Source organism: Diachasma alloeum, unplaced genomic scaffold (assembly GCF_001412515.2).
Source record: "Diachasma alloeum isolate Michigan unplaced genomic scaffold, Dall2.0 Dall_scaffold_00179, whole genome shotgun sequence".
Lineage (NCBI taxonomy): Eukaryota > Metazoa > Arthropoda > Insecta > Hymenoptera > Braconidae > Diachasma > Diachasma alloeum.
Genome location: NW_021680345.1, coordinates 4,447,601 through 4,475,371, shown reverse-complemented (window position 1 = coordinate 4,475,371; position 27,771 = coordinate 4,447,601). Strand labels below are relative to the sequence as shown.

Here is a 27,771-nt window from a genome sequence, read left to right as displayed (position 1 = left end):
CCCCCCCCCCCCTATTCCCGCCCCTCCCGTTCGATGGGGTGTCATGTTTCCATCAGATCCATTAACGATTTATCGAGATACTGAGGCCTACAGATGACCTTTCTCGGGAGATTTCTCGAGCGGTGGGAATTCATTTTTTTTTCGGCGTGACTGTTCGCATTACCGTGCGCAGCGTGCCATGCGTAGCGTGTCACACGCAGTATGGCATGCGCAGCGTTTCACACGCAGCGTGACATGCGCAGTGTGCCATGCACAGCGTGTCACAGGCAGCTTGTCATGCGCAGCGAGTCACACGCCAAAATTTATATATGGGTCTGCCAGTACAACCGCAGCACTACCAAATGCGTGTGGCGCGTGTGGCGCTTTTTTAAATTGAGTGATAATCAATTAAAAGAAAATAGTTAAAGATTGCAATTATCCAAGATGATAGCAGTGTTTTCAGGACGAACAAACGACGAACTAACGATTCCTTAGGAGGAACTATAAAAATCATGTTTAAACAATTTCAATTATTCATTTATAAACAACGAATCCTCAAAAAAATAATTTTGTGGAAAATGTAATTAGTCTTTAATTTTTTCACGCGATTTAATTGACAAATTTGATGATTAAAAATGGTTGAATTTATACTGCGGTCTGTAACAAACTGTAAAAGATACATGGATATCCTTAATGGATATTTCTAATGATTTTTCCGTGTCAGGAGGCGTGATTTATGAGTAAAATAGCGCGGATGTATCGAGACGTCAGATTTATGCATATAAAGTGACTTCCCACTCGAAATACTTCCGGAAGGATGGAGCCATGAATTTCTTCATTCCTGCATTCTTTATGTTCAGGAGAAAGGAGCGGAGGAAGAAGCATGAACGTGATATATTTTATGTTCTTTGTTGCAGATGTTGGAATGGAAGAATGTTACCATTTTTTGGTGAACATCACGATGAAAACTGGGGCAACGCCACTCTTTTTTTAAATTAAGGGGAAAAATCCTCGATTTTTTATAAATTCACTTTTGATTGAATTTTTAATTTCGTTTCGGAATTGTCCTCCTGGTATATTAGTTATAATTTCCACAGTCGATCAAAGAGTAAAATTATGAATAATATATTATATTTGATGTTTTCTACGTTGACGTTGAATATTTATGATTTAAAAAAAAAATTCACGCGATTTTAATTGACAAATTTGATGATCTGAAGTTAATTTCCCTGAAATTAAGGGGAATATTTGCAATTCGGTAATGATGCTCCCTCTCTGAAAAAAGGAAAAATTGTCAGGTGTAACTGAAGAGATGATAGCCATCAGTGCATGTGTGAATTTTTATTTTCAGCAGCACTCGCTGTGTCGCAACTCAATGCCACAACGCGCCTTGTCGTCTATTGTCAAGCATATAGGCTAGCCCCCTCGTTTGATGCCACGACCTTCGTCCTTATTACGAGAATAAAAAAAGGTTGGAAAACATTCGATTGAGGGATGAGGCGGAGTGACAATAATTAAAGCTCGAAACAATCAAAGCGTAGGCATAGGTTTATTTTTAGAGGAGAATGGAATATTTCGAAGTATAAGTTCCTCGCGAGAGATCTCTAATGCGTTAAATCAATTTAGTTGTTGACAATCAAGAAAGTTTCCCTCGAAACTTAGTGATTTTTGAAGAAATATTTTTTTGTCTAAAATTGATACATCTTTTTTTAGATTTTTATATTTATTTTAATGATATTTTTTCATTTTATAGAACAAATATTTCTTATAAATTTTACATTAGAATTAAAAAACAGTTCATTTGACGCAACTAAATAATGATTAGATGTTAATGAAGTATTCAATTTTTATTTATAGCGAGAAAACAATGGTTTATATTCCAAAAACTATTCATTAGATGTGAATAGAACGGCAAAAAATCTATTGAAAAATTCAGAAGTTGTGAAGGACGCCAAATTTTTTTCATCGAATTGGTCTCTCCCACTACGGAAACACGATCTTGATAAATAAAATCAATTGGAACAATTGTAAACCCACAAAAATGACGCATTTCAATCGAATAAAACTCCTTATTTCAGATTCTTCTATTAATTTCAACAATATTTTTTCAATTTTGTGAAATAAATAATTCCCTCCTTCTAAATAAATTATATATTAGAATAAAAAATAATTAATTGGACGCAAACAAAGAATAATTCCATGTAAATGAAGTCTTTAATTAACTGTTTAGGTTAAAAAACTTTGTATTTGATGCGAATAAGATGAAGAAAATTCTAAAGTTCATAAAGAAATTGCCAACTTGTAAAAAATCTCATTTCCTTCATCAAAGTGATCTCTTCCACTATAGAAACTCGATCTTGCACCTGTTCCCACCACAATAAGGACATTTTTCCAAACGAGATATAAATAACTCCTGCAAATGATTCTCAAGGACACTGGTTACGGTTATAATTGACAGTTCTATATGAATCCAGACGCTTGCCATAGAGCAGAGTTGTACACCGGTGGGTCGTGTCAATAATACGATCCGCCACATGGTGCTCATTCCGTTGCTGGAGTAGGAACTCAACGGTGGAGACATGCAAATTGATAGATGGATTGGAGAATGGACTTTTACGTAAATTGGAATACCTCTCCAGAGTGAAATGGGATCTGATTGTCAAAGGAAAAATTGGCCGACAGTATTTGAATTTTTTTGTGCTACAAATGATGAAAGAATCTTGACAAATCCATCGAGAGCATCAGGGGAGCTAAGTGGATTGACAATTCATCAATTTTCACACAAATTGAAATTATTTCACGAATGAAAAATGAAAAAATTGATGATAAATGCCACAATTGTTTCTTATTTCGTGAATTGAAAAACAAGAATTCTAGGAGTTAAAAGGGCTAAAGTTGATAAATGAATAAATGAATAAATTAATAAATGGATGAATTGATAAATTGATAAAGTTCTGAAACAATTGTAATAAATATGAGTTTCAAAGGAAAATAAATTTTTCAATTCCATTTAAAACAATTTCACTCTCTCCCAACGCACTCATGAACAATGAGACAGAAAATAACGTATTTATAAATTCTCCGTAAAATATTGCCGAGTTTTCTGGCATAGTATTCGACGCAATGCGTCTGGCGACTTTAAACACGTCGAGTAAAACCGAAGCCAACACACTTCTCGGTTAATATATCCCATCTGTAGGAACCATACGACCCCGAGACACATCACGCTCGAGCAAAAACCGTTTCAGCACTTAGCAAATGGTCCCGGTAATATACATACGATCATTGTGTGTAAGCAGAACTCCCGTGAATGCTATATCTGCCTTAAACTTGGGCCAATGATGCTCGAAGAGGCGCCAAGCATCCCAGATAGTTATTAAATGCATGTTGAGGTATTGATACGAGCGGAAAATAATGCAAGTGCTGCATACTTTGCCAAGTTTTATGCAATTACCAATTTTCTTATTGGATTATTCGAGCTCGACTCTTTAGATCTCAAAGATTTTATGACCGGAGAATTAATTGGGTTAATTGCGAGGTATATCTAGAGGACTGCTGCGGGCTTCATAACACTTTGTTTTCCTCACATTTTTACATTTTTCTTTCCACTATCAAGCGACAGATAAATTTATAGGAATTTGAATTTATTGAAATTGGAAATTCTGCAAAATTCTCTTATCGAGAACGAAAATTTATTCCTTTCCTCACAGGAAATCTCAGTTTACATGAATATTCCTGCGGAATAAATCCCTAAAGAAAATGTCGAAATAGCAATGCATACATGATAATAAAATAGAAATTGTCCAATCCAAACAAAATTTTAAATTGATATAAAAAATTTTCCTCTTGACGAATAATTCTTGTAACAGATGACAATTATTATGAATGTTTCTGCTGAAAAAATCCCCAAAGAAAATGTCTAAATAGTAATTTCTACATGACGATCATGCAGAAATTGTCCAATTGTAATTTAACCGAGACTATATCACATCAAAACGCCCGATAAAACGCAAGAATCAGAGACAACCGATCGTTCCCCCGCAATGACATAAATCCCCCGAATCACGATGTTAGAGCAGTCCCCTCACAAGCCCGAGCGTAATGTATGCAGAATAAATACCCCCGTGATTTCAATCGCAGATTACTAGTGCAAGATACCCAAACAGTTGGCAACACAAGGCATTTCTGACTTTCCCCAATATATCGATTGCACCTGATACGCAGTACTGGTTGCACTCGGAACGTAAAGTATTGGATTTGGCATGGAGAACAGAGGATCCGGTAAGATGAATAGAAAAAGAGCCGAAGAAACCGATGGCAGTGGTACCTACGACCGCAATGAGCGAAATGTATAGCCAAAAGTTTATCGTTTGCTGAGTGATGTAGTGCAGCGTTAAATTGGTGAGAAATTGGCTGCACGTGCCACGTGCATATCATTTCGGAATTTATGCTCGAGTGAATTGATCGTAAGTTTTTGTTTACGAGTTCAATCCATAAATTAGCAATTAAAGCATGGAAATGGAATTTTTATGATTAATTCAAAAGTAGAGAATAGAATATGTGACGAACTGATAGTTTAAGTCGTCGATAGACAATTCCTGATCATTATTTTTCAGCACTATATTTATTTAATAAATAATTAACCCCCAGACACTATTTTTCGTTGGTTGTCACTGCTTAATATTTTATTTCCATTTCTTTTTATCATTCATTGGAAATAAAAAAAAATATTGTGCGACTTGAGAATAATATCAATTCGTGATTTTTACAATTGAAAAATAGCCTCGTGATTTCCTATCACACTCCAGATGGTCATTTCTCATCATTCACTCAATGAAAACACCAATAAACTCAAAAATCCCCCTTCGCTCCCCTTTTCCTCCTTCAAATCAACCCGTACCCCATTAATTTAAACTGCCATTACTTACATTTTAGCGCAGAGACGATCCAAGCCCTTCAGCACTCCCGTAAATCACTTTATCCAGGTTGATTGCTCAGTTTAAATCCCCCAGAGTCACTGAATAACCTCACTATCACTGGTTTACTCCGCGTAAACCCACTGGAAGCACTCACCGACAAATAAATCGTCCCACCAAACAAACACTCGAAGTTTAATTATTTACAGAACCCTCGGATCAATATACGCACGATCACTCAGTGATTAAATCTGTAATTGTAGTAATATGTCAACAGAGTCGAACGATTTTACTCCGGTCTGTAAGCAAACAAACGGAACAGCTGATTATCGGAGCCAAACTCTCTTCACCGCTCGGTGCTGCCATCTCACGACAAAAAGGCGAGCTCATAACGTGCGATAAAATAACAACAAGGGACGTGTTGTTGGCAGTTGTTGGAGGTTAATTTTTCGACACTCGACTATTGACTCTTGTGCAATCATTATCATTAATATTCTTGAAAAAATTCCAATTGCGGAAGTATGAGAGACGAATGAAATTCTAGTGACCGAGAGATCAGGGAAAACATGAGTGAATGGAGTGAGGGGATTTTTAGTTGTGCAATTGATTATTTCGGAGTGAAACGTTCCCGTGTGATGGGAAGTTTATCAACGGATTTTAATTACTTAATTGAGTAATTTATTGGGAAGAGTGAATTTAAAGTGAACTTGGAGTGAATTTCTGAGGCCCTGGAGCTGCAGGTCTCGGATTTTACCCGTTTTCAGCTTTATACAGTGAAAAATGAATAAAATACGAGGGGAATCTGATTACACTCTACTAATTGGGGAAGATCACAGCACAAATTACCGTATTGTTATTTCTTTCTCGAAATTGGCGTGGTTCACAGTTTCCCTACCATTCTTTGCCTTTGTATTTTGCATATTGTGGTCTGTTACTTATAATTTCGAGCATGCTACGTCCACCCATTGCCAGGTAATGGAATTATGCGATTGTGGCGTTGATTAAGGTGTTGGAATTCTCGAAAATGAATTTTTTAAATTGTTTTTATGGTTTTGTTGGGACGAGACAGGTTTACAACTTCTTACCATCAATATCAGCAGCTATTGGGAATTATAAACCTCAGAAGGATGTCTGGAAGATAGCTATTGCTCTGCAGGCTGTCAACAGGTTTCTAGTATTCGCTATGTATTATTATTATTACAAAGAGGTTGTTCATAAGTGGGCTGAGGGGGTCAGCAGGTCTGCATTGTTCGCTTACGCCCTGGAGAATATATCATTGGTGACTTTAAGCTTTTGGACTTCCAGTGAAAATTATGGTAATTGAAGAAAGCTGTTCAATGTTGTTGAAATAATTTTCTTCGCTGTTTTAGTAAATATTAATCAGAGGGTGTGATAACTGGTCGACTGATTGAAACAGAGGCGAAGGAAATTATTTCAGATTTTAGTTTAATGTTTATTTAATTATGTTTATTTGATATTTGCGTAAATTTGGGGTGAGAGATGTGTGATTTGATGACAACTCTTCCCCAAAAAAGCCCTTGAGTCATTTTTTTCTCTCCAAAAATATACAGTGGGTTTTTCATTACAGATAAAGTCCTAGATTATTTGCTTGATGCTGAAAAGATTCTATTTTTATTCAGCTTTAAATCAAGGGTGGAGTTTATTATTCTGATAAGTAATTGCTAATTAAATTTTCGCATTTAATCCCATGATTTTGTTTTTTTTTTCAGCCTTTCATAAACTCTCCTTCATCACTTTTCTCATTATGTCCCTGATCCACATGGGACTGTCGATTTACATTGAGAAAAATTGTAGACACGCGTCGAGGGATGCTAATGAACTGAGGTCGTATGTCCTCAAGACGAGAGCAATGACTCTCAACATCTTTTCGATATTCATGGCTTGTTATTTCTTCTGGAGACACAATGCATATTGCGAATCTTTCGGTATTTTGCACTTGACATTGTCATGAAGAAACCGTAATTGTGATTCTGTGAATTCTGTTTATTTATTTTCAGTGTATTCAATGTTTGCTCTGTTCGAGTACATGGTTGTGCTGACCAACATGGCTTTCCACGTGACAGCAGCCTGGGACTTTGCTGGCAGAAGCCTATTGTTATCAACGAGGGGAGTGAGAATAGTTTAATTTGTTAATATTTGTATATATGACTACGAAATGAATGAGGGATCGATGTATTTTTTACGCCCAGAAATGGACTCGTGCCAGATTTTGTGATGACTTTTTAAATATATGAGATTAGCTAACAACTTGTTATCTTGTTATTCGTCTTGTAATAATTTTCAGTTGGTAAGGCCGCTGTTCTTCAAAATATTGAAACAATAGTGAGAAAATATCGTTTTTTATGAATGACTTATGAGTTTTTTCTATTTTTGATTTGTTAATTAGATATTAATTGCTCGAATCGTCGTGCAATTCTTTCGAAATTGGTATGTTTTATTGATTTTTAAATATCCTTCACTGATGACTGCAGCTGATCGGAACATGGCCCGCAATTTTTTAAGAAACTTGTTATTTGAATTCATTGAAAAACATTAGCTTCAAACACAATAAAAAATATTATAATGAATTTTGTACACATATAGGATTATTTACCATCTCATTATCTATATTCATTGATTGAAATCATGGAATCCACGAAAAATTAATGAAATTCATTGAAAATTATCAGCATCAAACAAAATAAATTCCTCACGTTGACAATTGGTCTCGTGGAAAAACGTTAAATAATCTTTAATTTTTTAGTACCTTATTTGATATTTCGTTATTTAAATTAATTGAGTGAAATCACGAGGAAAAATGATGAATTCCTGGGATTCAATAAAAAAACATCAGCTTTAATAGATCAACTCTGCAACCACAATTCAACAATTCACGTCTAAATGAGTATTCAAAGCCTTCACCTCAGAATGAAAAATCTTTTTCGAGTTTATTGGAGATATATTTGGCAATGGCCATGCTGCTGGTGGCTGCGGGTGATGGAGCATTTCGGCAATGAAGGACTCTGCTCCCTATGCTACCTACTCCCCCATCGAAGACAAAATCGTCAACCAGTTTACCATCGTTGTCCATAGCTTGTGCTCTGACACCAGCAGGTCCTCTGTAAGTCCCAGAATTCAATTGCAATTTTACTTCATCAGAAGAAAACTATCTCAAGGGAAGGTAAATACTAAATTTGCGAAATCACCTGCAAATCTCGTGATTAATTGAGTATTCTGAGAGATACGAACCTTCTGACATCTTTGTAACTCATCTCAGGCATAAATTTCTGAAGATCCTTGACAGCGAGTGGATAAAAAATAGATTTAACAGCCTCTTTCATACCGGGAACAATAAATCGAAAGCAGAGCTTCCACAGTCCTGGAAACTTGGCCATTTCAATGCAGTCTTTCACATTAACATCTGTCCACCTGAAAACACGAGCCTTTTCATTGGCACAAATTACCCAATTCGTCTCCCTTGGTTCCTTACAAATAAGTAACAGTGAATAAGTAACCTGTATCCCTCTCTGGCTAATGCCAGAACAGCATTGGGTCCCAGCCAAATGTCTCCATTCATTCTCGGAGTGAAGTGCACCCCCAGAAATGGAAATCTTGGATCAGGAACTGGATATATATTTGTTGAACACAGGTGTTTTTTGTTATCGTTGAGGAGGAGATATTCACCACGAAAGGGGACTATTCTTGGGCTCAAGTCGCAGCCTGTCATCACTGCCAGACGGTCTGAGTGTAAACCAGCACAGGTGAGGACATACTTTGTTTGGAGAGTCTTGGAAAAATTGGGGTAAACATTGGTGAATGCAACTAGAGATTTCACAGGTCAAAATAACAGTGGGGGAGCACTATTTACCGCTTTTTTTGACAGAACTGATATTGGGGATAGATTGTTGGCCCCTTTGGACTCACTGGTTTCCTTGAAACCAGTTACTTCGTGGTTTAGAATAACTTTTCCACCCATTTTTTCAAATTCCGAGGCGAAGAAACGACAGACTTCTCCCCAGTCGACGATTCCAGTGGATGGCGACCAAATTGCTTTTTCGCCCTTTGATTATTGCAGGAAGATAATTGGATTTTTTATTAGGCGATGGGGAAGGGAGGACACAAGATAATTCAGCTTGAATATTGTTTAACTTGGGAGAATTTTAATTGCTTCTTTGTTGCTTTCGTTTTATAAAAAAGAAAATCTTGATGAAAGAACTCTGAATTTTTTCAAATGTTTTGAGAAAAAAATGACTATTTTTGGCTGGGGATTAAGTAAATAATTTGAAAATTGCAATAGTTTCTAAATAAAGTTCCTCGTCATTTTCATGACGACCTCTTTTCATAGCTTTCGCTTTACCAAATAGAAAATTTTGATGAACAATTTGATATCTCCCTTGGATTTTTAAATTCCTCCTCAACATTTGCAAACGGATTTTTATTTTTATGATTGAAACTCTAAAAGTTTAATTTTGATTCTCTATTTTGAATCGTTAAAAAATATTTTACAAATCTAAAAAAAATCATTTTTTCAGAGAAGATTAATGAAATGATTAAAAAATTGTGATAATTTACAACAATCAATTTTCCCGAAATCATAATGTTTCTCGTGTTCAGAATTTCATCAGAATTTCATCGCTTTGATGCAGAAAATAACAACTTCAAGAGTGGAAATAATTCCCGTTTCTTTTATAAAAAAACAATGTCGAAAAAAACGTAATTAACTATTCACAATAGTACTTCAAGAATAAATTTTAAAAAATACCTTGCATTTTTCAGCAAATTTACAAATCCCATCTTTCTCGATAATCTCCAGCCCTGGCACTCCATTCTTGAGCCCTCGCTCATACAACTCATCGATCCTATTCACCTGTTCAGGTGTCTGCGCAACAATTAGCTTCCCGACCTTCTTATACGGTATATCATGCTTCCCAAAGTAATCGTACGACATTTTGAGACCTTCAACGCACATTTTCGCCTGCATAAATCATCGCAACTTATTATCGGTCATTGCAACATGATAAAGTATCATTTTGCATTGTACCTTCATGCTGCCAGGTGTGTAATAAATCCCCGCGTGTACAACCCCACTGTTGTGGCCGGTCTGATGCATTGCCAGTTTACTCTCCTTCTCCACAATCGCGATCTTGAGCTGGGGGTGCCTCTCCAACATCTCACGTGCCGTTGCACAACCGACAATTCCACCCCCAACTACAACTAGATCGTAAGTTTCGCTGGAATCTGCACTGAAAGTCGTTGAGGACAATTTACTCGAGGATTTTGTAATCTTTTATTGTACATTTCGATACAAGTGCGGAAAAATGTTTTTTGGCTCGTGGGAGGTTCATAGCACGAGCCGAAGGCGAGTGATAGGGGAGGTTGGGGTAAAATGGACACTTTTGACTTCTTTCAAATCTTAATGACGGGTTGAAATGTTGATGAAATTGAATAATTTTTTTTCATTGCAAAGAACAATTCTTTCCTTTTGTGATGAGCCTAAACTGAGCTCAATTGATCAATTTGTTTCTGAGTTATGAATAATTTTAAAAAAGTATAAAGTGTCCGTTTTACCCCACCCTGCCCTAATCCCACAAGCTAAAAAACACTTTTCCCATGAGTATCGAACGATATTTTTCATCGCAATGTGTGAAACGGGATTTTGCGCACGCGGAGCGTACGTAAAATTTCGCTTTACACACAAGTGATGAAAAGTATTTTGATTGAGGGAGATATTAACCTTGAGGTGCATGCGTTTCTGTACATCAGGCCCATGTGGTTCAAACGTGTTTTGTTCAGGCATCTCACGACACTCACAGCCATGGTTAATCTTGATTATGGTAGGAATAAAATCATCACTTTGAAAATTTGTAAAATAACTCACATTTTTACTTTTTTTTGGGGCGAACAAATTGTGACGTTTCGTGCGCAATTTCATGGGGTTGAAGTTTTTCGAATGAAATACACGAGGAGATGATAATGGTATAAATGGTAACGCTTCCATTTCAACGATTTACAAATCTTTTTATTCAGATAAAAAAAATTATTTTGTTCTTCTGAGAGAATAAGGAACAATCGGTAGTTACCGTCGATGGAAAATGGAAAAAGGCTTTGTGATGTTTTTCATGACATCAATCGCTTATAGCTCATGACTTTTCGTCATTTATGGGAATAGAAAATACATATAAAACAATTCGACAAATCATGCGAAAATTGGATACTTATTTATAGACTATTCATCGAAATCAAGATCACGAAACATATCGGTGTTAATTCCAAAACTCAACGAAAAATTAAAATAAAAAAATGCAATTCCTCATCATCTCTTTATTCAGAGAAAAGAGTTAATTCATAAAACTGAAAATCATGGAAAATGTTGCATAAAATGACAAACTAGGAACATGAAATAAAAATTTCTCGACGTTTCATCTAAGAATTCAAATAAAGAATACGTGTTGACGATTTTTCATTCAATTTCCATTCCCAACAATAATAAAAGGGGCTAAAATGCAATTGAACCTCAAAACTCGAGAAAAAACCTTTAAACTCTTTTACTAAAGGTTTCAAATAATCAACGGAAAAAATTTCAGAGTAAACCCATTGGCTTAAAATGCTTAACTAAAAAAAATTAGAGAATGTGAAAATCGAAGGATTGCAATGCTTCCGTTCGGAAGCAACAATGGAAAAACTTCATGCGGAGTCCGTTGGGTTATGCACAGAATTTTTTTATTGAATGAAATTGTGGAATGCGAAAATTGAATGATAAATAGTCGATACTTAATTCTTCATTCAGAGAAAGAATTAAATTCATAAAAATTGTAAATCATGCAAAATATTGCATAAAATGGCAAACTAGGAACATTAAATAAAAACTTCTTGACTATTCATCTAAAGAATTCAAATAAAGAATACGTGTCACTATTTTTCATTCAATTTTCATTCCCAACAATAATAAAAGGGCATAAAATGCACTTGAATCCCAAAACTCGGGGGAAAATCTTCAAAAAATGGAACTCCTCATCATCTGAATCAACTCCATTCAGATAAACAAATAATCTTCGATAATTGCACCCACCCACTCACAAATTCATCCTATAAAACGTGTCATGTGTATTTGCACGTGTTTGATCGCTCATTAGCAGCATCAAAGGTCTCGACAGTACCATTTCCCTCGATTGCAAACGCAGCCGAGTTGATTTCAAACTCCGTTACGTCTCAACATTCAATCAAATTAATTTCATCAAGTGGAAAACTTTGTAACACCCGGGCTAGCTTTGACGTTGCCTTCGCGCTTGCGCCGTTGGTAGTGCGAGGGAACAGCTGCCTATTACGCCCACTTGATAACGAGAATATTTTTTTGCTCATGCTGTTCCGTGGATGCACTATTTTCTGATAATAATGGTAATCGGAGACTTACGGGGTCTGGGTGATGCACTGATTAGATTAGACAGGTTGGAGGACTATTCTACGAGGAAATTTATTAAATCACTGGGGTAATGAAGTGACCCTGTCACAACGAGAGATGCTACTGGGGCATTGCCGAGGAGGTGGCGCCTCCGAGAATTTATACTCAACTATTTTATCTTTTGAGAGAGTCTCTGGTGATAAGTGTGTTGAGGGATCATTGATAATTATTGAAATAGTGATCATGATAGTACTGATTCATTTTCTAGGACAAAGGTTTAACATAATTTTTTTCTCATTGTTGAAAATGAAAATTAAAGGAATTTCATCAGTGCTTCATTAATTAGTTAATTTATAAGTTATGAATTAATTAATTGTAAGAGTGGGTTGATTACATTTTTTCGTCTCTTCTGTTTTCTATTCAACATTGAAAATAAAGCCATCTATTGAGTTTTTTCGTAAATAATTTTTTTCATTATAAAAAAATTAATCAACATTATTTAATTACTTATAGGAATGGATTGATGAACTTTTTTCATCTCCTCTTTTTATCCGAAGTTTTTTTTATTCAACATCAAAAGGTTTTGTGAATAAAAATAAAATAAAATGAATAAAAATAAATCCAGGAAAATAAAAATTGCTGAAATGGATTTTTTTTATGTTTCATTATTTTATGCAATTGAAAATTTTCATACAAAAAGCTAATTAATAATCAATCAACGAATTCTCCGCAAATTATATTTTTAATTCAGTTACCTCATCGAGTAATCCTCAATGAAATAGAGATAGCTTCATCGAGGATTCCTCCGATTAATTCCAACGTGAAATTCGGAAAATGAGGCCTGGATCAAGCCGCGATCCTAATGAGCCGAGTAATGCCCTGAAATATTCGCTGCAAAGAGCAATTCGAGGGCTTTGGAAGCCTGAATGATTAGGGATTCCGAGGGACGACGATCATCATTAATGCAACTACATGGGATCAAAAACACGCGCTGACACGCTAGTTGTTCATTACATATGCATTATTGATAATTCGTTCGAGCGCGGGGAGAAATTCAATGAAAAAATTATGATTGGTGCATGAATTTTTCTATTGAAGGACAAAATGATGAAATATAAGTACTTATCCAATTGAAGACAATTGGATAAAAAAATCAAGTTAAAGGAAGAAAATTAAATTTTACTCTAATTTTAAAAAATTTACGTTTTTCATATCTTTCATTAATTTTTTATATTCATAAAAAATAATTATGTAAAATCCCAATTCCCGATTTTTTTAACTCTTTTTTATTTGCAAAATTCAAAATTTAAAAACCGTCACGCAAAACTTCAATTTCCGCATTTTTTTTCAATGGAATATTTTTTCTTTGTGAAATGCTAAAATAAAAAAATGATTGTTAAAAATCCCAATTTCCACATTTTTTTCAAAGCAATATTTTTTCTTTGTGAGATGCAAAATAAAAAAATTATTGTGTAAAATCCTCATTTCTAAACTTTTTTAACTCAATGTTTTTCTTCTTTGTGAAATCGAAAATAAAAAACCTGCGATAGGTTTATAATCCTCATTGATTGGGCTCGACAGATTTATCGTCCATGAATAGTCAGATGTTCCTTTTAATAAGGATAATCGAGACAACGGCTGCATCCGTGATATTTTTTTTTTTATAAAAATGCACCTGGACTCGTTTTACAAACGCTCCATGTGTGTTCAAACCCATGAGTTTCCCCTTGTTCTATTCGTTGTATCCTGACCCAGCGCAACTCTTCGACCATCACAATCGCTTCTTTTTCATCTGTACCCTCTCCCCGCCACTCAGCTCGCATCGCCCCCTGCCCCCACGTGCTTGATCCTTCTTGCCGACTCTTTTTCTCTTTCACAAACTAGTTTCCCGCTTCGCCGTCACCTTGAAGAAAGAGATGAGAATTTCCAGGGACGAGGACTGTTGCATCAGCCCCCCTGGACACTATGCACTTCCTTGTGTGTTTTTTCTAATGACTCTGTGTCACGAAATTCGGGGGACTCTAGTTGGTTTAATGGAAATGCCAGGGAGTTACATCGTGGATTTAATTTTGGATTCAGTTGATGTCATCCTAATTCTAGCAACGAGATTAAAATAGGTTTAGTGTTTGGGATGACCCAGAATTTACGTTTAGATCATTCGTAATTCAAAAAACATCACTCCTTTTTTAAATCGTAGTTGAAAATTCAATTCCTATTGAACTTGAATTCATAGAATTTTTTTTAGCTCTTTTCACGTGGTTTTACTGCAAGAACTGAAGAAATCTTGTCGTATTCCGCTGCATTCGAGCACGCATTCGAGATTTTTGTAAGGAATATAAATAATTTTAGTGTTTAGAGTGACCGAGAAAGTAGACTGGGATTGTTCTTTACTCAAAAAACATTTATTTCTTTTTAAATTATATTCAAGAATTTAATTCCTATTGAATTTGAATTCATAAATAATTTTTCAATTTCTTTTCCATTCCGTGGTTTCCGCTGTATCTCGAGCGAATATGAGAATTAAATACAAAAAAAAATTAAATAAAATCTCTTATTGGATAATTCATAATTCAAAGCTCATTAGAACTGAAAACAGAATCTATTAGACCCCAAAAACAACAAAATTAAGTGAAGAATAAAGTTCCGGTTCCATTAATTTCGACTTGGATTATTATTTACTCGAAAAAACTGTTGAATGCAAAAACAATTGTTCAACTTCTCTCACATAATTTCACCTTGAAAATAGAACATCTCACAAAATGATTTGGAGTTGACAAAAATCCATTAGAATAAAAAAACCGAGAATCTGGTAAATAATAAAGAAATAGTGGAGGTGCCTCATTGCCCCCTTCCCCCCCAACTTTAGATTTGAATTATTTTTTCAAAAAACATTTGTCCTTTCCAAAACCCCATCTAAAAATCCCTTTGTATTAATGTAGAATCCAAAAACAATTTTTCAACTTCTCCCACATAATTTCTCCTTAAAACCCGAAGAAATCCTCTTAAACCCGTTAAGTCTCCCCCAAAAAATTCTAAAACCTAAGAATTGAACCCGAAAAAAAATGGAACACCTCACAAAATGATTTGGAGTTGAGAAAAATCTATTAGAATAAAAAATCGAGAATCAGATAAATAATAAAGAAATAGTGACAGTGCCCCATTGCCCCCCTCTACTTTAGACTAGGGTTATTATTTATTCAAAAAACATTTGTCCTTTTCAAAACCCAGCGTAAAATGCAAAAACAATTTTTCAACTTCTCTCACATAATTTCTCCTTAAAACCCTCAGAAATCCTCTCAAACCCGTTAAATTTCGCCCAAAAAATTCCAAACCCTCATAATTACCCCCAAAAAAAGACCCCTCACGAAGTGATTTACACCTGAAAGAAATCCAGCAGAACAAAAAATGCAGAAACAGAGAATCAAGCAGAAAATAAAGAACCCGTAAAGGTGCCCCATTACTGCGCCCCGCGATTCCACCCCTGCGCGGCCGTGCGGTGCGTGGCGGTGTTGCGCGACGGTTCTTTGACTCTCTACCGGGAGTCAGTCAACCCAGTGACGGCCCCGGCGCTCCTCCAGTACAGCTGCGCTGCGTTCGCAGTTGACATCGTGTCCCGCGTTGTGTTGGCTCTCAACAAAAACCCGGTGCAAGTGTCCCCAAGTGTCACCGCCCCCTCAACAACCCCAAAAATGTAAACACCAAAAATGCCAAGTGACATGTGCCGGTTGATAACGTGAAAGTGTCCAATGAGTGTTGACAAGTGCATGAAAACTAACCCCCGATGAATATTAAAAGTGAATAGATCCCGGAATCGACCTCGTGATACAGCATTCCCACGGAGTCCCCCCCCAACCGGTCCGTAAGAAGGCCACTGCACGCAGGATCCGAATTCAGGCCGACCTCCACGTGCATTCGCGGCCTGCCCACGAATTCCGCGGATTCCAAAAGCGAAGGAAAAAACCTGAGTTAATTTTCCCCCCGGCTCACAATTTTTCACTGCCCTCGCGAACCCCCGGGGGAAGGCCTCGTCCTCGTAAAGAAAAAATACATAAAAGGCGTGAACAATGGAGGACGAGTTGCGTTGTCCGTCCTGCAAAGAGCTCTTCTCAGATCCCGTTCTCTTGCCATGCTGGCATGCACTCTGCCTATCGTGCGCTGTTAATCTTCAGGCACCACCAGACTCACCCCCCGAATCAACAACCGACTGTTCAAATGCACCAGGCTCCGACCAAGAGGCTGATAAATTATCAATCCTCTCGGAGACTGACTCCGGTGTTGTCTGCAGCAGTACATCAACAAGCTCAAGACCCGGAAGTTACGTAGGTACACCGGGCAATGGCAATTGTTTTCCACCATCAGGTGGTACCCTGTGTTTATCGTGCCCGGTGTGCCACAAAAATGTTTATTTCGATGAGGGCGGTGCCCACAATTTGCCGAAATACCGGGCTATGCAGAGAATTGTGGAGAAATATCAAGAGGCGAGAAATGTAAGGCTACAGTGTCAGATGTGCGAGGGTGAACCGAGGGAGGCAAGCGTCGCCTGTGAGCAGTGCGAGGTACGATCAATCCTGTCAAATTTACTTTTCGTACTTTTTCTTCTTGACTATTTCTCGTACCCACATGCGACTTGAATTCCAGAGCAGGCTGATGTCGGGGGGAAAATCCGGTTATTTATGGGACGGTATTTAATTGAGATTTTTGAAAGGTCCTCGACGGAATTTCCTTTTGGTGGACGAGGAATTTTTTTTGATTATCGGTTGGTTTGTTTGGATTTGGTCAAGGGGGTTACAGGAGGGTTTATTGTCTCCAACTTCTTGCGTAATTTTATTATCTCCAACTTCTGACACAATTTTCAGAGGCCATTCATCGTTGTTTCTAGTTTTTGTTTATTAAATTATACACTGCTGTTTGGTTTTTAATTGTTTACTTTGTTCTAACAGATTTATGTATTTGATTTCTATGAGGAGAACTCGAAATGAGACCGAAAAGTTGGGTTTGATACAGTTTGTGTAAATAAATGGATCGATAAATCCAAAGCATAACTTGATTTATATTCAATTGATGTTGGGGGTAATTTTAGGGGAATTATGGTATGAGGGGATGGTCAGCTGTGTAATTAGCTCATTTAGTTAGTCACAGTTTTCATGGTAATGGTATTTTCCTTGGATGAATGAAGAATTATTCTGGCTTGTGAGTCAGTTTATGCATTTTAATTATTTACTTAGTCCCAACAGATTTATACATTTAACTGCCTGGAAGAGGACTCCAATTAGGGTCGAAACATTTATTTTTCTAGAATTTATCTTAATGAATAATTATAGACTCGATGAGCCAAAAGAATTACTTAATTTATATTTAACTGACGTTGAATGTTTTTTAGAAAATTCTGGAATTAAGAGGTGATCAGCGATGTAATAAGCTTATTCAATTAGTTATTATGGTAATGATATTTCTTTTCTGGCTTGTGGGGCAGTTTATGCAGATAAATTCCACAAAATTCGACATTTTGATAATAGAAGCTTTCATTATCTCCAACTTCAGATACAATTTTCATAGTCATCGTTGTGTCTGGGTTTTGTTTATGAAATTATGCATTGCTGCTTGTTTTTTAATAGTTTACTTCATCCCAACAAATTGGTTCATTTAATTGCCTCGGAGAGGACCCCAATTAGAGTCGAAACATTGATTTTAGTAGAATTTATTTAAATGAAGGGATCGATAAGCCAGAGGAATTAATTGATTTATATTTACCTGATGTTGAGAGTATTTTTGGGAAATTCTGGAATTAAGAGACCGGTCAGCTATTTAATCAGCTCATTCAATTAGTCGTCAGGTTCGATGGTAATGCTCGTAAAGAAGCGGGTGGGGTGAGCTAAAGCCGAGGAAAGAGACCCTTGCTGCGGTGGTATACTGATACGAACGGTCTAATTAAATTGGCTTTCTATTTAACCGCTCTAGCGGATGGGCTGAGAGCCGATTTTAACCCGTCCAGGCTCTAGGGTCTTGCGAACATCGCGATAGTGAGTGGTGATGTCTAATGGGAAGATCAATTGGGGTTTTGCATGATGAATAAGTTGAGGGTTCGCTAGTCGGTGGAGCTTCTTCGGCGGTTTTGTTTGACGGGGGACTATTAGGAATTTCTTGGAATTTCAGCTCTCAATGAATCTCAATTTTAATCGCTGATCGTTACAATTCAATTCAAGATTCGATCTCTCTTGAAAATTCTGATTCATCTTGGAAATACAATAAAATTGAGTGCTTCATGTTGATTAATCATTCATAGTTCCGATTGCAAAATTTCAAGAACAGATATTCTTCATTCGAATTAAGAATGAAATTTCACTATTTTTACTCTCACGAAACGAGACAAAAATTCATCAATTGGGGTTTTGTATGATAAATAAGTTGAAGGTTCACTATTCGGTGAAATTTCGTCGGTTTTGTTTCACTGGTGGACTATTAGAAATTTCTTGGAATTTCAGCTCTAAATGAATGTCAATTTTAATCGCTGACGGTTACAATTTAATTCAAGATCCAATCTTTCTTCAAATTTCCGATGCATCTTGGAAATTAAATAAAATGGAGTGTTTCATGTTGATTAATCATTCATATTTCCTATGACAAAATTTCAAGAACAAGTTTTTCTATTTTTAATCTCATCAAGTCCTCAAGCAAGAAAAAACTTCCTCTGAAAACAATATTCTTAATCACATGACAAATATTCTTAATTCAATAAATTATTATCTCTCCGTCTTAAGTGATTGGAGTGAAATTAAGGTCACGAATGTTGAAAACGAATACAACCAAAACTAATGTATTTTTTATTACGGGCTATTTCCAGGTACTCTATTGTGATCAATGCAGAGAATCGTGTCACCCCTTGAGGGGTCCCCTTGCTGCCCATAATCTGGGCCCACCCCGAGCCAGCTGGCAATCAAATACCAAAGGTAGTAGGCCCACTGGTCCTGATGGTACTCCAATTTGTGGTGATCATAATGGGGAGACTGTCAGTCTCTATTGTGCATTGTGCAAGAATGCCGCGTGCTCAAATTGTCTACGTGATCGTCATGCTGCCCATCCACATGATGTACTGCCATTGGCTGCTGCCTGCAAAGCACAAAAGGTGAGTGACACACAGTACAAAAATATTTCATCATATTTCTATCATTTTCTTCTTGTTTGACAGCATTCTTTTATCTATTCATTAATCAAGCTGTATGTAATTTGTTTTTAATGGGAATGCCACACGTGAACACTCAATAAATCATGAGTAATATCTGGAAAATTGAGTGGACGTTTTATGAGTTTTCTAATGTTATCTATGATTTGTTGAATCGTGGAATTTCATCAATTACATAGAATATATGATGATCTTCAGTTCGAAAATTAATAATTTCTGACATTTTCAAAATATTTTGAATGAAATTTATACGATTTTTGGGGACAAAATATATAATATATATTATATATTATATATTATATACATTATATAATATATATTATATATTATGTATTTACGTAAATACTCAATAACTCATAATTTCCGAAAAATGAATGCAAGTTTTAATAAAATTTCCACTGTAATTTATCATGCTAGATATGTCGAGTTATATTACGTACGAAATTACCAGAAAATTTAGACATTTTTAAACCGCAATCTGATGGCACCCAAGCCTGAGATGATAAATTCGTTGGAGCATAGCCGGATCATAAATTCTATCTTCCACATTTGTGCACTATCGACTGGGCATCCCTATCGACCCAGTAACACTGCATGTCCACCCACTTGCATATATACAATCAGTAAATTCACGCTGGATAAAGTTTAATCGTGACAACGTCGGCTTAGCTGATCAATTCGCGCATTTACACTGACGTTATTGAGGCTTTATTGTGCAGTTTTGTGGGTTTTATTTGAGTTTTTTATACTCATGGAGAATGTTTTTTCAGTATTTCTTTTTCCTCTCGTTAATCCAACAATCTACATTTGTGATTGAATGGGGTCGCGTGAAGTCGCCAAACACGCAACTCCCCTTTGCGGGTTCTGAGTACATAAAGCCATGTAAACTGGGAAGGCATAACGAGCCCTAGGATCACATTAAACAATTTACCATTTTCTGATGTATTTTCTTTCTCAGCGAATTGGAGAGATATTGAGAGATATTTTCACAATAAATGGCGAGATAATTTTAGAATAATTGCGTATTCGAGTCGAATGAAACAGTTTATTTGAAGTTTTTATATTCGTTTCAACAATATTTTAATTAGGGAGTTTAAATGAAAATGTGTTGATTTTGGGAAATAAATGATCCATTGCTTCCAAATGAAGGATTGTTTCCGGTTAATAATTATCGGGTTATTTTATCTAACATTTGTTTCTAAAAAAAATTGTTAAAGATATTTGAAATGACAGAAAACGAAAACAAAAAAGGTTTGAGCTTGAATGGGATAAATAGAGATGAATGCAGAATAATTACGAATTCCAATCGAATGAAACAATTTATGTGGAATTTTTCTATTCATTCCTACAATATTTTGATTAGGCATTGATAAAATCATATTTATTTAGATGAAAATGCGCTGATTCTATAAAATAAATAATCCATTCGTTCCAAATGAAGTCTTTATTTGCACGAAGAAAAAATTTGTTTGTAAAACAAATTATTAAATACATTTAGACTGAATGAAAACGAAAAAAAAATGTTGAGGTTGAATAGGCTTCGATACAATCTGTTTAAATAAATTTATTCATCAGATTCTCATAAACTGTTTCTCTGGGATAAAAGTTTATCCTCCACTGAGAGTCACGTACCCCCGTTACTTTCAATCAGTAACTCGAATCGAGAGATATTTCTCCTTCAGCCGAAGTGATATTTCCCATGGCTAGTGGTATATATAAATCCGTAGAGTTATCTCCTGCTATCTCGAAATTATCTTGCTGAGTAAGACGAGTAGACACGAGTTGGGTAAACTTGTGATATCAAACGTTTCATCAACAAGAGAAGTAAACAGCAACGAGTGCAGTTGCTGGAGGGAAACGAGTCAATAATAAACATTCAACTTTGTAATGATGGAAGAAAATAGGGGAGAAATATGAAAACCAGTAACATGTGACTTGAACTTTTGAAACAAAAACAAACAATTTGAGGAATGAGATACAAACTTCAGTGAAAACATTCGGAATTGTTTACTTCTCTTGTTTTATTATAACTGGAGATGAAGGGTCATAATAAGGAGAATGAAATTGTCGGGGAAATGAAGCCAGATGAAAAAGAATAGATGCTTTACAGTGTGTGGAAATATATGAGAAACATTGCGTATTTTTTCATCGATAGATATATGCAAAAAATCGAACAATTTCTCATTTTAGTGAATATAAAAATCATATAGTTGTATAAATGTGAAATAGGTGTGTTCATACATGATTACATTAAAAAAAAAACTGTCAGAAGTGACTCTCGATTTTTTTTCTGGTAAATAAATTAAAAAATGAGAGTTCCCGGGAGATCAATGAACAGTTACTAAAATCCAGTAGAACTATACATTTTACCCCATGGTATTGTTCAAAACCTTTTTTTTCTTATTAACCTACGACTGAAACGAACAATTTGAGAATCGAGCAATGGTACAAACGTCAGCCAAAACATTCGGAATTATTTACTTCTCAATATCAGAAAATAGATGAAATGCATCTCATATCTTTTTCATTCATGAACTCGTTTAAAAAACCGTGCAACTGTTTTTTATTAAACTACATGATTACATATAAAAAATTAGGTATCTCAAAATTTCTTCTTCTTCTCCCGGCCATTTCGCGATTCTCAGCTATTTTATGCTCCACAATGACATCAACAGCAAAAATGCATGTAATATTAAAATGGCCTGGGGAACGAGAAGCAATTTTGAGATTAATACAGGCGGTTGGAAAAGTAATTCAGTTGTAAAAAAAATCAGGAAAAAATGACGCTCTATTATTTTCCGGCAAAAAACCATAAAAAATTGCCCATTCAATTAAAACTACATATTTCGTTCAATATTATTGTTCGATCCCGTTCTTTTTCTTTTCATCCCCCAAAGGGGTTGCGAATATAAAGTTTCCGGTGTGTCGCAGAGGCCGGAAGTACCTCAAACCAGAGAAGTCACAAAAAACTCGGGAGAAAAATTCAAAACTTTGTCGATCAGAGTAAGAGCGACAGCTGTGATATCGCGTGTCGCGTGGGTGCTCAATTCCAAACAACAATTCAGTGTGCCCCAAGTGGGAGGGAGGGGGAGGGGGGGCTCTGGTGTTGTGGAAACACCTGGTTGCATCCTGGGCATATGGAACGTGCCAAACACCGTCCTCCCTCCTACACCTATGCGTGGATGATGGTCCTTTCTCTGGTACAGCAGGGCGAATCACTTCCTCCCACGATTAGACTGATAAATTGCTATGCCCCCCCCCCTGTTTCCATCCCCTTGGTGTCCCCCGTTGATGCTAGTATGAAGTTCCACGTTGTGTGCAGTTGTCGGTGCTTGGTGTTCTGTGCCACCAGCGGCTGTGGCAATTTCGTGATTGATCGTTCAACGGTTTGCATTGGGGCACAACGATATTTCCACGTATCCAGGGGTGCACAGGCTGGTGGTGGCACTGGAGGCTCTGGGATTATCCCAGTGGGATGGGGAATAATTGGGAGCACTTGAAGTACCTATACGACGATTGTAGACTCTTTCGGGAATAGAAATTTAATTTTTGGGGTTCTGGAAATTCATTGTGAGATGGAATTGCATAAAGTTGGTGAATAGTTTTTTCTCGATCAGAAAAATTTTTCGGGGGTGAGGAGAGAAATATCTTGAGAAGTGTTGAGGAGAAAAATCATGTTTGTAGAGGAAGATTTTGAGATTATTTTGCAAAATTATGGGATTTTGTAAAAAAAATTGTGACATTATCTTTGAGGTTGATAATTTCTGAGATATTTGCTGAATAATTGAGATTAAACTTGTGGAAATGACAAAAATAATTAGGAGCGACAATTACCTAATATTTCTAGTAATAGAATTTACGTATAATAATTTGAGATTATTTTGTAACCGTCTGAAAAGCAACGAGATTCAGAGATTATCCGATTTTTTTTTCTGTAGAATTTTATGGAATAAAGAAAATTCATGACATTTATCTTTGAGACTGATAAATTCTGAAACATTTGCTTAATAATTTACATTAAAATTTGGACAATACAAAAATAATTGAGACGTTCTTTTCAGTAGAATTTTATGAACTTCATAAAAGATTTGATTTAGGGAATAACTCTAAATAATATAAATTGAATATGCGAAATTTGAAAAAAATATCAACATCACTGAACAGTTCTCCTCGCGATGCAAACACAGACCGCTATTTCCCTCCATCCCGAGCCCACAGGCTTCTGGTGGCATTGCAAACCCTAGGATTATCCGCGAGCACTACCGACTAATTGGTAGTAATACTTGGAGTGGCCATACTACAATTGTAAGTTCTTCTCGTGTTTAGTGTCAGGTAACGAGGGGATTAAGCTGAATGGGTGATTGATACCCGGGTGATTGCGTTTGATGGAGTTTTTAGGAGTCATATCAGGGACTCGGTATCTCGGGTAAATCGCAGGCTTTCGTGACTGCCTCAATTGATGAAGACATTTTTTTCTGGGTTTATGGAGTCATTGGGGTTCGTTACGCGAGGTTCCGAGTTTTATTTCAATCGCGAGGATAATGCACCGTCTGTCGATGCCTTTCGATCACTGGAGACTGATAACTGGAGGACAATGCATGCATGGACTCGAAAGATGTTTTCTCCGAATTTTCTTTGGTAAAATTAATGCATTGCATGACAATTTTGTACGCCCTGGAGAGGAAAATATCATGAATGATTGAGGAATTCTGCAATACCGAGACCATTGATCATTCAACCTAATTCCCTAATCGCTAGACTTTCATTATCCCCCGGTAAACACGTAATATCAACATGGAGTTATTTGAACACCAGCGGGTCGTTTGGAGCGGACACACTGCACCAGTAATTATTCAGCATTTAATTAATCAAGAATCGATTGGGTGGTGCTGCGGCGTGGATCAATTTCTGCTATTTTCCCTAGTTCCACAATTTATGGATTCACGTATCTCTCATCTTCTCGCGACCGGGAAAATTCAGCACTGGAATATTCAAATAGTTTAAATTTTTGAACGATTCAAGTTGCATTGGCTTCTGACGTGCATAATTGAGTTGAAGAAAGTGCAACATGATGGGGAATATTATCAAATAATTTTGTAATTATTTTGTAATTATCTTTTAATTATTTGATTTCAAATAATTATATGGAAAATAATCTGGATGACATTTTGGAAATTTCTAGTAATTGAGAGATTAATCTATCTGGTAATTGGGGAGGAATATCTTGAGAAATATTCAAAAACAATTCAGAAAATATCTGCAAAACCACAAACTTTAAAAAAGGTATGAAAAGATTTTTGGCGAAATGAACTGCAGGGCCTGTAAAAATGATTTTATGACATTCATTTTTAAGAATTTGCATTTGATTTGCAAAAAAAAATAGATAAAATTTGTGGAATTCTGGAAAATGTCGGGATCCAGCGCTGGAATATTCGAATAGTTTCAATTTTTGAACCAAATAATTATTTCAAATTAAATAATTATTTGGAAAATAATCTGGATGAAATTTGGGAAATTTCGAATAATTGAGAGATGAATATATATGATAAAGGGGGAGAACCATCTTGAGAAATATTCACAGCAAAATTCATAAATTATCTGCAAAATCACGAAGTTTAAAAAAAATATGAAAAGACATCTATCTTCAAGAATTTCTATTCAATTTGCACAACATAATATATAAAATTTGTGCGATTCCGAAAAATGTCAGGATCCAGCACTGAAATACTCGAATAGTTTTAATTCTTCAACGTTTCAATTCGGGAGTTGCATTAGCTCGTGTCATGCATAATAAAGTCGAGGAAAATGCAGCATGACATGAAAAATGGCCAACTAATTCCTCATGCATATAAATATAATGAAATCATCCACAACGTTTCATCCTGTCAATCTTTGTTTGGTCTTTGAAGCGAATACTCCTTCTTTTGACTCTCAACTCTTAATAAGAAAAATTTGTTCGACTAGAGTAAATTTGATTCGCCAAGAGAGTATATTATCGTCGAGGCCAATTTACCGCTGTCGGAACAGTGAAGTTCCTTTGAGCCATTACGATATGTCTCACAGACTATTCCCCAGATACGCACCGGATGCAGAGCGAGTGAACGTTGAAAAAAATTTGAAGAGAAAGAGATTTCTGATGAAAAGAGGAATTAGTAAAAAAAAGTTACGTTGAAAATGGGGTAAAAATGGAGGAGTACGATTTGGAGTCACCTGGCTGGGCATTCCCTCGTTGAATACGATTCACAAATTTATGCCGTCAAAGTGCCAAGTGGTTCGTGAAGCACAGTTCGTGGTACCTATATGCTAGCCGGGAGGCACATGTCGCATATTAATTCCGGCCGAGAGAGAAGTTGCAGGCCGATGTTTCATACGTATACATGTATATCGGGCTTGGTAGCAATGCTCGAGCAACAGTTCTGGCACGAAACCCGCAAGATCGCGACGTCATTTCCATAGTTTGGTAATTAACGTAGATGACAGGCAGCGCTGGCTAAATTAGCCAGTGCGCGGAGGCTACAACTCAGCCTTATTTCTGGGAAAAATTGAGTGGTGTGAGGTTTTTTAGGAGGCTGAGGATATGAGGGACGTCTCGGAATGGAGATGATTCAGTTTTGTACAGGGGAAGACTTGGAGATTATTCTGTAAATGTCGGGGAGTAAAGAAATTTAGGGAATTCCTAGAGAGGTTTTTAGGAGATCATGACGTGCTGAACCCAGCAGTTTTTGGGGTATTTGTAAAATAATCTGGTTGAAGTTCTTGTGCTTTTGGAAGGTTATTGAATAACGCAATTATGTGAAATTCCTCGTTAATACATTTTTTGTAATATTAAAAATATTTCATATCGGGGAGATAATCTAGATGAAATTTTTGAGTTTTGGAGAATAATTAAGTACTGCAATCATCTAAAATTTTCAGTCACTAGATTTTTCTCAGTAATTAGAATGTATTGGGTTTGAGGGGAGGAACCTCTCGGGATATTGAGACGGAAATTCATGTCTGTAGACAAAGACTTGGCGATTATTTATCAAACTAGGGGGCTTCGCCACCTGCTCGCTTCGCTCGACACCCCCGAGAGGGCTTCACCTCCAGCTCGCTTCGCTCGCTCCCCCCCCCCTCCACGATCTTCTTCGGTATGTTTAGGTATTCGTATTATATAAAAAAATTGGTAGAATAATTTCCTTTGAAAAATTGAGATTTTTATTATTTACAAACGACTCTGACCAACGCTTTTTGCCGTGATATTCAACCATTCATTCTTCCATTCATTTACACAGATTAGTATGCGGTACACTCTCATTATTTTTTTTAAGGATTTGATCCCCATGGAATTTGATCCCTATATGACCCCCAAATGAACCTACAGAGATGTGAACATATTAAAGAGATAATAATTCATTCTCAGTGGCATCAACAGGGTCACAGATAAGGGTCAGAATTAGGGTCACAGTAAGGATCCGAATCAGGGGCATCTCCTGAATCTTTAAACCTCCTTATTTTTTCATTATATAAAGAGATATTTGCGAAATGATGTCAAGTGCAGAGGGACTTATCAAACAATTTACCTCGAATTTTATAAACTACAAAAAGATCGTATGCCATCTATTTATTCATTTACGAGTTTATCAACGAAAACAAACAATGAAAATTGCTCAATCATCAAAATTTTCTGATAACGAAATTTTCATTCCCAAAAAAATGTAATAAAATTACTTCAACAGCCGAAATTACCAGAAAAAACGTTGTTCTCCAATTCTCGCAAAAAAAAACTCGATTTCATCCGGAACAAAGGGCTCTCGAGGTAAACGGACAGACTGGGAATCGCCCCGTGTGTAGGATTCGATAATTATGGTAATTAGTTACGGTGGGTTGAGTACTGGGTAGTATCTCAGCTGGCTGAGCAAGCGATATCCCATCTCCTCGGTTTAAACCTTGAATGTAGCACAGAGATGATCGGTTTCTGCAAGACCACAGGAATTGTTTGGCAGCCTCCAGGGTGAATGTGTTTTCCGCTCCGAAATTGCCCCAGACAATTTACATTTCCGGCTGGCTGTTGCCATTGTGAAGAAAAAAACTTAACCCCCGCCCCCCCTGAAAATAATAAAAACGAATAACCATCTGTTATCATTTGGCCCGTTAACAATGAAAACACTTTGCGTTATGATAGTTGAGCGGGGATTATCCTCAAATGTTCACTGATAAGACCAACTGCGTTTCACATTTGCGCCTGCCTTATCACCTTTAACGTAAACGCGAATGGAGCAATAATGAGGGTGTGTGGGAGAGCTGGAGGGGGGGGG

At 36.4% G+C, this 27,771-nt stretch overlaps 3 protein-coding genes across 5 annotated transcripts in view; 2 read left to right on the top strand and 1 right to left on the bottom strand.

Moving 5' to 3' along the window:
- The first annotated feature begins 4,913 nt into the window (after window positions 1-4,913).
- LOC107041682 (post-GPI attachment to proteins factor 2) lies at window positions 4,914-7,600 on the top strand. Its single transcript, XM_015262339.2, has 4 exons — window positions 4,914-5,867; window positions 5,965-6,211; window positions 6,626-6,841; window positions 6,914-7,600. The coding sequence occupies exons 1-4, from the start codon at window positions 5,676-5,678 to the stop codon at window positions 7,039-7,041; spliced, it is 783 nt and encodes a 260-aa protein (XP_015117825.1). The 5' UTR covers window positions 4,914-5,675; the 3' UTR covers window positions 7,042-7,600.
- On the bottom strand, window positions 6,885-12,407 carry LOC107041651 (L-2-hydroxyglutarate dehydrogenase, mitochondrial). Of its 2 annotated transcripts, XM_015262302.2 has the most exons (9): window positions 12,307-12,407; window positions 11,965-12,225; window positions 10,630-10,719; window positions 9,937-10,138; window positions 9,658-9,870; window positions 8,764-8,955; window positions 8,411-8,682; window positions 8,145-8,324; window positions 6,885-8,014 (listed from the first exon to the last, which is right to left on the bottom strand). In XM_015262302.2, the coding sequence occupies exons 3-9, from the start codon at window positions 10,710-10,712 to the stop codon at window positions 7,819-7,821; spliced, it is 1,338 nt and encodes a 445-aa protein (XP_015117788.1). In that variant the 5' UTR covers window positions 10,713-10,719; window positions 11,965-12,225; window positions 12,307-12,407; the 3' UTR covers window positions 6,885-7,818. The 2 variants fall into 2 exon arrangements, with proteins under 2 accessions (XP_015117788.1, XP_015117781.1); XM_015262295.2 differs by lacking the exon at window positions 11,965-12,225.
- Window positions 12,408-15,907: 3,500 nt separating this feature from the next.
- Window positions 15,908-27,771, top strand: part of LOC107040801 (E3 ubiquitin-protein ligase TRIM9) — a 91,854-nt gene continuing 79,990 nt past the window's right edge. For both annotated transcript variants that reach the window (XM_015261064.1, XM_015261056.1), the window contains exons 1-2: window positions 15,908-16,850; window positions 19,136-19,417. In XM_015261064.1, coding sequence (XP_015116550.1) covers window positions 16,359-16,850; window positions 19,136-19,417 — 774 coding nt within the window. In that variant the 5' untranslated portion in view covers window positions 15,908-16,358. The remainder of the gene's footprint in view (window positions 16,851-19,135; window positions 19,418-27,771) is intronic.